This window comes from Acyrthosiphon pisum, chromosome A2 (genome assembly GCF_005508785.2).
Source record: "Acyrthosiphon pisum isolate AL4f chromosome A2, pea_aphid_22Mar2018_4r6ur, whole genome shotgun sequence".
NCBI classification, from domain to species: Eukaryota; Metazoa; Arthropoda; class Insecta; order Hemiptera; family Aphididae; genus Acyrthosiphon; species Acyrthosiphon pisum.
This window is the reverse complement of record NC_042495.1, coordinates 115537525-115551219: the sequence shown is the minus strand read 5'-3', so window position 1 is coordinate 115551219 and position 13695 is coordinate 115537525. Positions and strand designations below refer to the sequence as shown.

The window sequence follows — 13695 nt, the reverse complement described above, 5'->3', positions numbered from 1 at the left end:
TAGGTGTATATACAATTATAAACGTATAATAAATATATTTAAGTAATAATATTTTATTTTCGTTATATCATGATGGTGATTGTTAGTGGTGGGGGAGAAGGTAAGCTAAACTAGCGCCCTTCCCCAAATTTCGCTTGTGTAGTATCACCGTACCAAACCACAGACTGTTTGACTAAAGGGGAGGGGGGGGGGTTCACACTACGCCGTGCCGTGTAAAATAATCATGGTTACCATAGCTACCAAACGATACCGCATAGTTGAATATATTCAACTTTTGACCGTGTGGTTACATTAATTGTGAACCCTGCTTTATCTGCTCATTTTGTGACCAAATTACAACAATTAGGTCCCTATTGGAGCACGTTCACGGACACTACAGTTTTTATATTATTTATTTACCCTCAGAAAGATCACTCAAATTAATAAAATATCAACAAAAATTATTCAAAAATACATTTTTATATTGATCTGGGCCCAAACATGATTCAACATAACAGAATTAGATTGTATGATTCAACATTAACATTCAACAGTCAGTCACCTGTCTAGGTTCATTTAATATTATTGAAAATATTACTGCATGAGCAGTAATTTATGGTTTTGTAAATTACTATTATAGCAGTTGTAAATTGCTATGTGACCCATTTAATCAAAATTGAAATTACTTCTATAGCAGTAACTGACCGTGAACGTGAAGATCAAAGATCTATATAGTTTTTAATGTTTTCATATATATTGATTATTTATATTATATTATATTATAAGTATTAATTATTATTATGGACACTATTAAACGAGTATATTGTGTTTGTTGAGAATTGAATCATTATTTCATTTCAACAATTTACCGTGTATACAGACACTTGGTACACACACTATTCAAGTATACAACCATACACAAACACAAAATAATCACACATTGCCTTCATCGCTCCACTCAGAATCTAATAATTTTATGAATGAAAAACAATAATAATAATAATATTATTGTCATCGGTAATTATTTATTAATTATTATTAGAAAAGTATGAATATTAAATAGTTAGTTAGTAAAATGATACATGTATAATATTGTATACCTACTTGTATCAATTAAACATTAAAATATTTAAAAATTTTGAATACCATTTTAAATGTATTACACCAAAGGTTGGGTATACATATATGTACCATACAATTATGAAGGTGATTATGACAATTATATGTAAATATAAAAAAATAATTAAAAATAAAACAAAATTTATTAAAATACTGAAATATTTCACAAAATATTTCATTTTTTAAATTTCATGAATTTTTCAAACATTACTATAAAATGTGGTTGAAAATAACTTACAAATTACTGTAGTCTGTAATCTATTAAATATTAAAAACTTCTGTACAATTTACCATTTTAGATAGTATGTACAGCCCTCTTGTACTGATAGTATGATGTTCTAACCATAGTGTATTATATTATTATATAAAAAAAAAATGTTACTCTATGATACTAACACCATAGCTCACAAGAAATGTTTAGTTTTGGCACTGAAAAATAGTTTTTGGTATTGGACGACAAACGAGTAATATCAGATGTGGAGAAATTAGAGATTGATTCCACAGAATAGCTTTATATCGAGGTATTGATAGAACGTTTTGTTGCTTAAAGCAAAAATACATACATTATTATTTAGTAACATTTCCGATTATCTTTCTCCTTTAAGCAAAGCTTGTGTTGGAGAAAGAGAGTAATATATAATATATGATACAATTATTATAATTATAGAAATTACAAGTTATAAATTATAAGTTCAAAGTACGTATAAAGCTAAATATACAAATATAGTTAAGACATTTTATCAAGAAAATGCATAGACATAGAATAGAATTATATATTATTCTATTATATGTCTATGAGAAAATGTACATGATAAAGAAAGAAATATAAAATAAACATATTAGTCTAAGATACACAAATAAAACCTCATAGGTAGATTAAATTTATAAAGCTTAGATATAAAATAAAATTATAGCAACTCATTATTTAACTCAAGAAATAAATATTTATATACCAAGCCTTTAATATTAATCTTTTCATCCCCGAGTATTTTACTATATAAAATAATAATTATTATATGGGTTACCTGCCTCTAGAATCTAGAGAGTCTAGAGACTATGTGCATCGAGTATTCGAGTATTGGATATTGGCTATTTACAGTATTTAGTAATATAATAAAGAAACCACCATCTTTAAGGCAAATACTATTTTTATCACCCATCTTTAATTTTTCATTATCTTCTAATGAGAGAACTAAGAAAGAAACCCAAGGTTTGAAAATAATCATAACTGTATAATAGTAATGTTTAATAGAATAATATCGTGCAATAGACCTTGAAAGAATCTACGAACAACGTTTATCAATAATCGCGAATGTACCTATTGGCTATTCCCTTATTTAATATTTAGTGTGAATATGAATGGTTTTGTGATAATATTATGTTGATGTTATTATCGTTATTATCGTTATCAAGGCAACGTGCGTGATCTACCATTTGGTATCTACATAATCTACCAGCTATCTAAGGTTGTAAATTGTTAACTAAATTCTAATCATAGTATTAAAAAATGTGTATTATATATTATATAACGATATTCATAATTCTGTAATATAATATTAGGTTCCTTTACATATTATTATCTATTCTTGTAATATACTAATATATACAATGTGTTATTATATTTTATTTCAATTTAATTCCTACACTTGTTGAATAGTTTTGTATTACTTGTTGTTTAATTAATTAATTTCCAATTCTAGTCATATACTCATATCTTTAAACTATTGACTATTTGTTCTTTATTATAATTATTTACGACATTGATGGTTTGCTTTTAATATTTTCACTTGTATAGTCTTATAATTTTATTTATATAATGTTTTACTTTTAACATGAATTATCAAAATGGATTGTAGACCTTGGTCAAGAGAATCAAAAAAGAAGTAAGTTTAGTTTTTTATTTAAAATTGTGAAAAGTGTATTTTTCAAAGTAATAATTGTAAGAGAATATTTTTATTTGTTTTAACAATTATATTTGTATAAATTTATATCTGGTACCTATATTTTATTATTATGTATAGTAAAATCATCAGGATAGACAACTGGATATTGATGTTTGTCCTAAAAATGCTTAAAACATGCCTTTATAAAAACTGTTTAAAAAAAATAACAAATATGACCTATCAAATATGTAATATAAACCTAATATATGCATAGGTAAATGTTTATTTTTTAATATAAACATATTTTGATTTTAATATATAAATTTAAAATAAAATATAATTATACATATTATATGTTATGCCAAGTTTTTATATTTTAATCGTTTGGTAAAATTAGTTTGATAATAAAGTTGAACATTGATTTACTATTTTTCTGTGTTGTGTACTTGACATTAGACTTAAATAATAACATAAATTATTTTAACTCAGAATGGCATTAAAATAGCTAGTATCCATTTCCTTATTATTTTGCCACAAAATATATACCACATGCATCCTTGTATTGTAATCTTTTAATTTTTCTAACATTCCATACAAATGTATGAATATTAAAAAATATTAAAATTGCAAGATATTTTTTTTTAGATATTATTTTTAATAGATTATTATGCTATTGGATTGATTGTTGAACTGAAAATCATCTTTGTATTAAACAAACAAACAAAAAAAAAAAATGTATAAATGTTAATATTATTTAGAGTAAATTACTAAATCACAAAATGCAAATATTTAATTTGAATTATGACTTAATATTATATATTTTGATTTTGCAGGTGGAAAGACTCAACTATTGATCGATTGAAAGCTAGTAAAACAGTATGGCCTATTCCTCAGATAGAACAAGTTTTTTTACCAGATTTTAAAATTAAATCCCAAATAAATGAATATTCATTTAAGGTACCTATCTAACAAAGAAATTAGATATTTCATTTGAATTCTAATTTCTGTTAGAAATTTTAGATAATATTATTTAAACTAATTCAATAGTTTTTAAATAACTTCAATCAATTTTAATAACCGACTTTCAACTTAATTAACTAGCATCATTGTTTAATCACTAGAATTAGCCAATATTATAATATAAAATATAACTAAATTTAGATTTTAACAATATATTGGTTCTATATTATATTTCTTGGGTGTCCATAGTTAAATTTAGTTAACATTATGTACATTTTCAGAGCTTGGAACTAATTTGTAATGGTGTTTTTGGCAAAGTCTACAAAGTTGAGAAATTAAATTCCAGTGGTGATTTATATGCTATGAAAATATTGGAAAAATCATCGGTAACTAAATTAAAATTTAATTCTAATTTGTGTAAAATTTTAATTTACTGTAACTCAAAGAAATTGTTAATACAATTAGGGCCATTTTTACTATGTCCGGTAAAGTGTCGGTTAACGCTAACTGACTGATAACAGATTTTATTACCAGCAGAATTAGGTCGGTTAAGTGTCGGTTAACTTTAATCAGACATTTTAAGAATGGCTCTTAATGTACTTTGGACTATTTGAAAAAAATTAAAAGTTATTCCATTTCTGCAGTATAATTTTAATGTATTTACAATTTATAGGTTGTATGTGAAAATGGAGTACAACAAGTTAAGAATGAAGTACAAATTCAATCATTATGTGGTCATCATCCATTTATTGTGAATTGCCCATTTTTTTGGCAAAATAGGAATCAATTGTTCATTGGTAAGTTAATTATTTATGATATTATTATGTTGAAATTGTAATTTAAATTGTTTTAGTTTTTGGAATTTGATACTTGCTGAATTTTATACTGTTTTTGTGTTTATTATGACAAAACATTAATATTGATTTTTATAATTTTTAGTTAGTGAGTATGTTGGAGGCGGTGAATTATTGAAACTATTACAAAAATATGGACCACTACCTGAAGAATTATGTCGTGTATATTTTGCTGAATTAGTTATTATAATAGGTATTTTGACATTATACATTATTTTACATTCACATTATTAAAACATATCATGATAAATATTCCACGAATATTTGTGCATACAAAATATATTGAAAGAATGACAATGTTTTATAGATTTTTTAGAGTATAATAGCATTATATTTTGACTTTTTTTAAACAAACATATTATGGAGCTTCAGATAACAAATACTTATTTTGCCATACCACTATACATGCTGACCCTACTGATAAATTGTTTATAATTTTTAAAGTAACAAAATGCGAACTTGTATGTTTCTTTATTTGGGATATTGTAAATATATGTTACACTTAATAGAAAAATAAACGTAACTATTTAAATGTGAGGCAGGTAGCAGGGAGAAACTTTAATATTTATACCTAATTTATGTTCCAACACTTAATTTTAAAAAGCCAGAGTGGCAAATGCTGCATACTGACTCTCCAGGCTCCTAAGTTAAATAAAACTTTTGTATTACTATCTGTTTCTTTTTGTTTAATAATTAATAAATAAATATATTGTATGAATAAATATAATAAAACTAGATTCATACAATATATGTTTTGTGTGAGATTTTAAGAATAACAAAGAATTTAAGAATTAAAAACTTAGAACTAAGAATAACATGGATTAGATACTTTGATATTCAATATTATTCTAACATATATTATGTATTATACCACTAAAATGTTATACTTTTTGTTATACAATATGGTAATATAATTCTATATAATTAGTATTTAAGAGTACCCAAAAGTTACTGATTTTTTTTTTGAAAAAGTAAATTTGGTACTAAATACTAATACTTGCAACAAACTGTTTTATTTTAATTGGCGTTAAAAACTTAGTTTTTTATTTATTTTATTAAATTATTCTTATATGTATACATAATTATTGATGATAATTCAAAAATGTATAACTCTTCTCATACATACTCTCCATAACATAATTAAAAGTGTTTAATCAAAAGATAATCGTTACCATTTTAATATTTTATAGTTAAATACAAGGTTTATTATTCACTAAACTTGCTCACTCCCATTTTTTCTTTAAGTAATAAATGTATTCTAATTGTGATTTTTGGAATTTTTAAGTGTACTTTACAATTTTTTATGCCGTTTATTGAGTGTCCTGTGGCAATACTAACTTCTTTTTTTAAAACTGAAATCATCAAATAAATGGTTAAAAAGATGATTTTTTTACAAAAATATTGATGAAATGATGTATCTATATCAAAATTTAAAAGAGTAGTTGCTGAGTAATTGAAATCTAAGCACTTAGTATTGGATCTAAAGTCTTAATGTTTAGTTCTTAAAATCGGTTTTATAAAAATATAAAATATTTTATGTAATATAATTATACTCAAATGATCTTAAAAATTATTCAATGTTGATATAGTAATACTTGCTATGATTTTCAAATCATCATAGCTCCCTTATCTACATATCTTTATTCCTTAATACTGAAAGCTAAATAACTCAAAATTGCTTACTTAAATTTTGAATTAGATATTATATAAATATATATATAAAAAAAAAGAAGTAATTTGCATTACAATTCATAGGGGATAAAAATGTGATTTTGGTTTGAAACAAGAAATGTAAGAGAATACTCTTCTTAAATTCTATATACAATTTTTTATTTGAAAACATGGTATTTAAGTATACTTTAAACTTAATATACAAAATTGGAATAATGTCATAAAATTAAAAATGCTAGTTTGCACGCTTGGTATAAAAGACAAAACAGTTTCCTTTTTTTAATGAACCTGTAAGTTATAATTGTACGCTTAATATTATTAATTATCGACTTAAGAGTTAATTTTTTTAAGCATGAACGAAAAAAAAAGATGAGTAGGTACTGATAAAATATCAAATAATTTCAATTTTCTTACTATGATAAAAATTATGTTAAATTGGTTATATTATTTTTGTTACACTTCAGTATATTTTGTACTAAACATATTTTATTACAGATTTTCTACATAATGCCGGAGTTATATACAGAGATATAAAACCAGAAAATATATTATTAGACGATAATGGGCATCTTCAGTTGATTGATTTTGGTCTTTCTAAATGGCTTCCACAAGGCTGTCATACATCTACTATTTGTGGAACTACTCAGTATATGGGTTAGTTATTTTAAATATTTTAAAAATAATGTACATAATATATAGATTTATTTTATAGCTCCAGAAGTCTTAGAGTCTGAACCATATTATAGTCACGCTGTAGATTGGTGGTCCGCTGGAGTTCTCTTATTTCAAATGCTTACAAATCAGGTAAAATTATTTTGAAAATTTTAAATTTTTTTAATATAATAAATTATTGTACTTAATTTATTCAATTTAATGGTTTTTTTTTATGATTTTTAATAAATACTATTTTTATAAAAACGTTTTCTATATTATTACCTATATTATTTATAGGTATTAATATTATTTTTATATGAATGGGTGAACTAGTTTTTTAAACTTGTATAATTGTAATTGCTATTTAAATAGGCATTCTATAGACATTTCTTTAATTTTAATTGGTATTGTACATTGACTACTTGAGCCAACGCCAAGTAAAGCTTACGATCTCATTCATTATTTTATCTGGTTGATAAAATCTCTTTGAACTATAATCAAATATTGAAATTTATTATCGTACGTCTTACGAATTGCTTCAGCAATAGGCGATAAGAAAAAAAAATGACCATAATGCTGATCCTGCTGTGATCTCATGGCAGTCGGCAACCCGCGGGCGGTGCACGCACAAAATTCCTTTAAAAAAAAACGCGATGGCGACAGCCAAGAGAGGTGAATAACCAGTTCTGAACTTGAGTCCAATTTCAAAACCGGTCCGTTTGACCTCCGCCGTAGACGGCTGTTATCCCATGTTATTTTACAGCTATAATAAAATGTTCATTAAAACGCCTTACTCACTGATTTAACACACTTAGGTTAGTTTAACATAATTACGTTACATCAGGCATTCGCGTGCTCCGTATGTATATACATAATACATATTTTTCATGCTCATGCTTGAAATGTGTTTCAATGTAGGTACGCTCATAATATCGACCGCTGGGAATTATGTTATAATACAGTTATCTGGGGTTAAGTATAAAAAATACTAATTATTATTATTATTAATAATATGATCATAATATTATGCCTTTTCTATAGTATTTGAAAAATGCATATGTTCATATTATAACGGTAACATTTATTATAAATAGTGTATACTATACCTACCTATCTATGTATTAGTATATATTGTATAATTGTGTTAGTGAGTATGTTATTATTTGTTTATAATTTTTACGAATGCAAAAAGTTGACAGCGCAGTGATCGATGTTTTAACGTCATATAGTCCACAGCCAAATTTTTGAATATCGATTAAGTCGTATAGATTATTTCTTTTGTTACACTAGTATTATTGAAATCCATAGGTATCAACTAAATTATAAAGTCACAAAGTTGATAAATGTTCAGTGCACGATCACGAGTTCCGTTTGTTTTGTTTTTATTTTTACACACATCCAAGCAAAGGACAATTATTTTTAATTTAACATATTACCGTTCGGATTGTTTGAATGGTTTAGCATATTATTATTGTTTTCATTGTATCTACCCCCAACGGATTAAAACAATAAAAACCAATTTATTAACCAAGGTAGGTTATTTGTGTTATCCATGTACATCTCGTGACCTGTGAAATTAATATTGGTCACATTTTCATTATTTATTTGTCGTATTTTGTTGTATTATTTTTTACTCTTGGTCATTGGAACATAGACTATTGTTATAATTGACGACCCGGGTGCACCTAAATTGCCTATTCAAAACGCCTTCTTAAATTGTTTTCTAAGTAATTATAATCTGGTGGGTGTTATTTATATAATAATATGTATTCACGTAATATACTTGATAATATACTTGTGGATGTTTTGTTATTATAGGTATGTTTATCTGCTTATATACATACACTTAATACATAATATGATTATACGATTGTGGTTTAATGTTTTTCTATGATAATATAGAGGTAATTGAGTGAGTAATTTATATACCAATATATTTATATACCAATTAGTATTGGTTATAGTTTTGTAAAAATCAAAGATCAATAAAGGATTTATAAAACACTAAAATAAAAAAACACAATTTTAAGAAATCGCGTATAATATTCTATTGTTGATATATGACAATCTGTCATTGTATAATAAATTAGGTACATAATGTGTAAATAGTTAAATACTATAATTTAACAACCTAATATCTAAATAGAAACTTAAAACTAACATAGTATTCATGTTTTTGTTCATTTAAATTATTATAAATAAGTTGCCTATAAATAAATTATTTATAAATTGATATCACACAGAAGAATGACTGAATAAATAGCAATTAATTTCACTACAAATTGTTTCCATTGTGAAAAATTGTTATGATTTATATATATATATAAAAATTTTTTTTAATTAAGTCTAATTAGAAATGAACTTCACAGGTTCATGATTTTTTTTTTGGAATGGCACTATAGACGTACATGATTTTTTTAATATTAAATTTGTATGACAAATATTTTTATTTATTTGTTCTGGACGTTATTCTGGTCCTTTTGGTGGTTGGTTCGTTTATATTGCTATTCAGTCTTGTCATTTTTGATTACCTAGTTTGCTTTCTTTTGTTTTTGTTTCTTCATAATTGAGTCAGTGGGCTTCTTTTCTTTGGTTGCGTCCCGTTTGTTCACGGAGTGTTGTTCTTTCTTTTCGTCATTGGCAGATTCGGGCTTTTTTGGTTCTTCCGCTGCACTTTGTTCGGTCGGTTTCGGTGCTTCAGCTGGGGCTTCAGATTTTGATTGTTCGGCTGGTTTTGCTACTTCGGCAGGTTTCTGTTCTTCAACTGGCTTTGGGTTTTCTGCAGATACCACAGCACCTGATTTTTGGATATCTTCGGCAGGTTTAGCTTCTGATTGAACAGCTGGTTCTGCGGAATTTGCTGCTTTTGCGGGTTCAGCGTTCTTTTCAGCTTCAGGTGCAGATACTGGATCGGCCACTGCAGGTGCTGATGGAGATGCAGGTACTTCAGGTACTGCGGGTACGGCGGGTGATACCTTGGTCTCAGATATTTCACTGGCTGCCGGTACAGCATCTTCCACTGGTTTGGCTGATTGTTGCTCAGCTGGCTTGGATGGTTCTTCGGCAGCTTTGTTTTCAGTTGATGGAGCAGATTCGGAGAGTTTGGCTTCTTCGGCAGCAACTGGAGCGGCAGCGGGAGCAGGAGCGGGATCAGCAGCGGGAGCAGCAGCTGGATCTGCTTGTGCAGCTGCAGGCGCTGCTTGTTCAACTTGGTTGGTCTCGACGGATTGTTGGGTTGCTTTTGTTTCAGTTGGGTTGAGCGGTAGAGCTACAGGTACCTCGCTGTTAGGCTTAGCGGCTTCTGGTTCAGCCTTTAAGTCACTGGCAGGTTTGGATTCTGGCTTAGCTTGAGCGATCAATTCAGTTTCGGCCTTGGCGTCAGTTGCTGGTTTATTTTCACTGACTGGTGCTGCAGCGTTTTCTGGTTTAGCATCATTATTTGTTTCCGGTGCAACCGCATCATTTTCTGGTTTGGATTCTACAACAGCTGCGGGTTTAGGGTCGCTTTCTGGTTTTGACTCGCTGGCCACAACAGGCTTTGCATCGCTTTCGGGTTTTGGTTCACCTGAAGGTTTTTGTTCGCTTTCAGCCTTTACTTCGCTGACAGTAGGCTTAACTTCCGCATCTACAGGTTTCGAATCGCTTTCGGGCTTAGCATCGCTCACCGGTGAAGCTGCATTAGTTTCTGGTTTAGCTTCTACTTGCTTTTGAGGTACGGCTTCAGATGGTACTGCTGGTACTGCTGGTGCTACTTCACCAACAGGCATGGATTGGGTACTCCAGAAGAGAGCTCCGAACAGGCATAGTCCCAAGATTATAGTTTTCATTCTGCAATAAATCAATTACAATGTTAAACTTATACATTTTTTCAAAATGTTTTAGTTAATTTTATAAAAAAAAAAATATTAAATTAACTTAAATAAATTCAAAAATTTGTTTTTGTGATATAAATTAATAAACTACCTAGGTATTATTATATAAAAGATCACTTATAATTTAAAACAATACAGGTGGGTCGTTTATATTTAGCTAACATCAGGAAACCTCTCATTCTATGTAAATGCATCATAATTATTACACATTTTTATTCAATTTATAATATTATAATATAGAGCATATTAGTTTAAAAAATCTCGATGACCTAACATGAAAATTATTTATTTAACGACCTCGTTTGATTAGTAGTTCTTCAATTATGTGTACCTATATTATCTTTATAGCTGCAGTATTATCATTTGTTGTGATTCCGAGATTTCAAAAATTGGCATTGAAAAAAATCAATGGATTATTTAGGTTATAAGAAACAATTGTATAGTTATATTTGAACACAATTAATAATATTGTTTTAAAATTAGGTTGAGGCCATTTTATTTATTTCAATTAGTGTATTAATGTATTACTTGATTTAAATTTAATTGTATTTTGGTTTTAATTATAGATTTTTTTTTGTTTCATTGATAAAATATTTCAAGTATTAAAATACAATTATAACATATAATTATACTAATTATATAAGAGTTGATAAATTATTTTATTTAAAAAATGTTTTTTTATAATTACCTATGTATGAAAATGTACTAAATATCTATTATATAATATAACGTTTAGTGCTTATTAAAATAAAAAAACTTTATAAAAACTAGTTAAATTAACTTTTAGTATAAGATGTACTTATATCTTATTTTATGACTTATTAAATCCATTATTGAATATTTTCTTTGCAAGTACTTAATACAAATTTAAAACATGTAACGTTGTTTAGTTGAAATCTATAAACATGTCAGAATATGTTCTAAATAATGAATTTCAGTACAATTCAGTATATTCAATATTGAATTATATTTATTGATTTTCATTTGTTACGTATATACTTGTGCATTTAGTTATTAAGCTTCACTTTTTACTATTATTATTATTATTATTAAGAGCTCTTACATTTTTATTTATTTATTTTTGTGAAAAATATAAATTGTGTTTCAATGTAAGAGTTTTTAGTTTATTTTTTTTTTTTTTGGACATTCTTCCATAATTTGTTTTATTTTGGCTATATTTATACTTATGTATATACATTATTAAATTCAGTTAGTATTTTTATGGAAGATTAAATCTACTGTATTTCAGTAATGTATATCAAAACAAAGTATAATATAATATATTTTTAATATGTAAAATGTTTTCATCAAAATAAAAGTGGATTTTTTATTACTAACTTGGTCGTAAAATGAACGCAAAACAAAAATATTAATCATAAAAATAAAGATATGAAAAATTCTACGATGTTTATAAAACTATGAGTTCGTTTTACATTTACATTTATTTAGTAGGTAGGTACCTACAATATTATATAAAATAAAGTTAGTCGTTATTGTATAGAAATTTTGACTTGAGTCTCTGGTTTGAATCGAAAAACGTATTTTATTTTCCATCTATTCGATAAATCGGACAGAGAAAAACAAATATTTAATATGAAAAAAATTTTTTTTTACCTGGCTAAGTTTGTGTGTAAGACGTTGGTTTAAAAATAAAAACACGACACCGGAATATACTACTGTATACGGAACGAAATTGTATTTATTCTATACCGCCGTGTTTCACCACTCACTGATCGTAATGTTCTGTCGGCGGAAAAAGTTGTGTCCAGGTTTGCGCGTGATACTTGTGTAACGTGCGCATACAACGGGCTACCTCTTTATAAGTAGTACCTCGGCGCAACACACGCACCCCCAGCAGCCTCGCTCGCACACTGCTGCCACCACTCGGTCGCCTGTCCGAACGGAAAAATTGGAAACCAATAGTTTCGTGGCGGCTTTAACAGTAATAATAATAATAATAATAATAATAATAATGTCTATCCGTGCGCGTAACTTAGTTTCTGATGATGAAATTAGAATTAGTTTTGCGTTCATTTTAAGATAATATTATAAATATTATTATGTTTAATCGAGATTGTATATACAAAAACATCTTTCAAATTAAACTTTATTCTTACCAAACGCGTTCGATGTGTATAGAATTTATCGTTATTTCAAAAAAGTATGTGTACGTTAGCCTCTACATATTCGCGTATGGCTATTACCTTAAAAATCATAGGTGTAGGCGGTGCACAGCACTGAGGCCCGCCGGATCAACAAATGTTTTTTTTGTTTTTCGTTTTCCCATTAATTTAATATTATTTTGTATTTAATTTCTTATCATGAAAATGTAAAAGCTTAGTACGTTCTGACTTGGAATTGTTTATATAAATATTGGGGAAATTACTCAACCTAGAGTGACATGTGAAATAAATTTGTCGATTGTTTTAATGAGGAAAATATTTATCGGTTCTTTAAAATTCAATACATACATTAATAGTACTATCTAAGGAGTAAATAATACTCATGGTATGAAGTCAGTCTGTCTTTTTTATGTATTTATTGATTTTATGATGCTCAAAAAACAGGGGCCCATACATATTTGTTTGCATCTTGGCCAAAGGGCTCTCTAGTTACGTGACTTGGTTTAGATTAACTTACATACTTAAAATTAGTGTATGGCATTGCGATAAACGTAATATTAAAACAGATGTAATGATAGAT

At 27.2% G+C, this 13695-nt stretch overlaps 2 protein-coding genes across 3 annotated transcripts in view; one reads left to right on the top strand and one right to left on the bottom strand.

Moving 5' to 3' along the window:
• The first annotated feature begins 2681 nt into the window (after nt 1-2681).
• The window catches only part of LOC100575346 (serine/threonine-protein kinase S6KL), a 61070-nt gene continuing 50056 nt past the window's right edge, over nt 2682-13695 (top strand). Inside the window, exons 1-8 of one of the 2 annotated variants that reach the window (XM_016805552.2) lie at nt 2682-2981; nt 3815-3938; nt 4223-4327; nt 4615-4738; nt 4881-4988; nt 6962-7120; nt 7179-7270; nt 11341-11488. In XM_016805552.2, coding sequence (XP_016661041.1) covers nt 2944-2981; nt 3815-3938; nt 4223-4327; nt 4615-4738; nt 4881-4988; nt 6962-7120; nt 7179-7270; nt 11341-11364 — 774 coding nt within the window. In that variant the 5' untranslated portion in view covers nt 2682-2943 and the 3' untranslated portion in view covers nt 11365-11488. Of the gene's footprint in view, nt 2982-3814; nt 3939-4222; nt 4328-4614; nt 4739-4880; nt 4989-6961; nt 7121-7178; nt 7271-11340; nt 11489-13695 lie in introns of those variants that run through there. The other variant, XM_016805551.2, reaches the window with a different exon arrangement.
• LOC100169357 (neurofilament heavy polypeptide) lies at nt 9430-12898 on the bottom strand. The gene is made up of 2 exons (XM_001948919.4): nt 12607-12898; nt 9430-10948 (listed from the first exon to the last, which is right to left on the bottom strand). Exon 2 carries the CDS (start codon nt 10945-10947, stop codon nt 9652-9654), a length of 1296 nt encoding a protein of 431 aa, XP_001948954.1. The 5' UTR covers nt 10948; nt 12607-12898; the 3' UTR covers nt 9430-9651.

What these genes read in the sequence shown, in the direction of transcription:
- LOC100169357 (XM_001948919.4), bottom strand. Translation starts at nt 10,947, where the DNA reads ATGAAAACTATAATCTTGGGACTATGCCTGTTCGGAGCTCTCTTCTGG.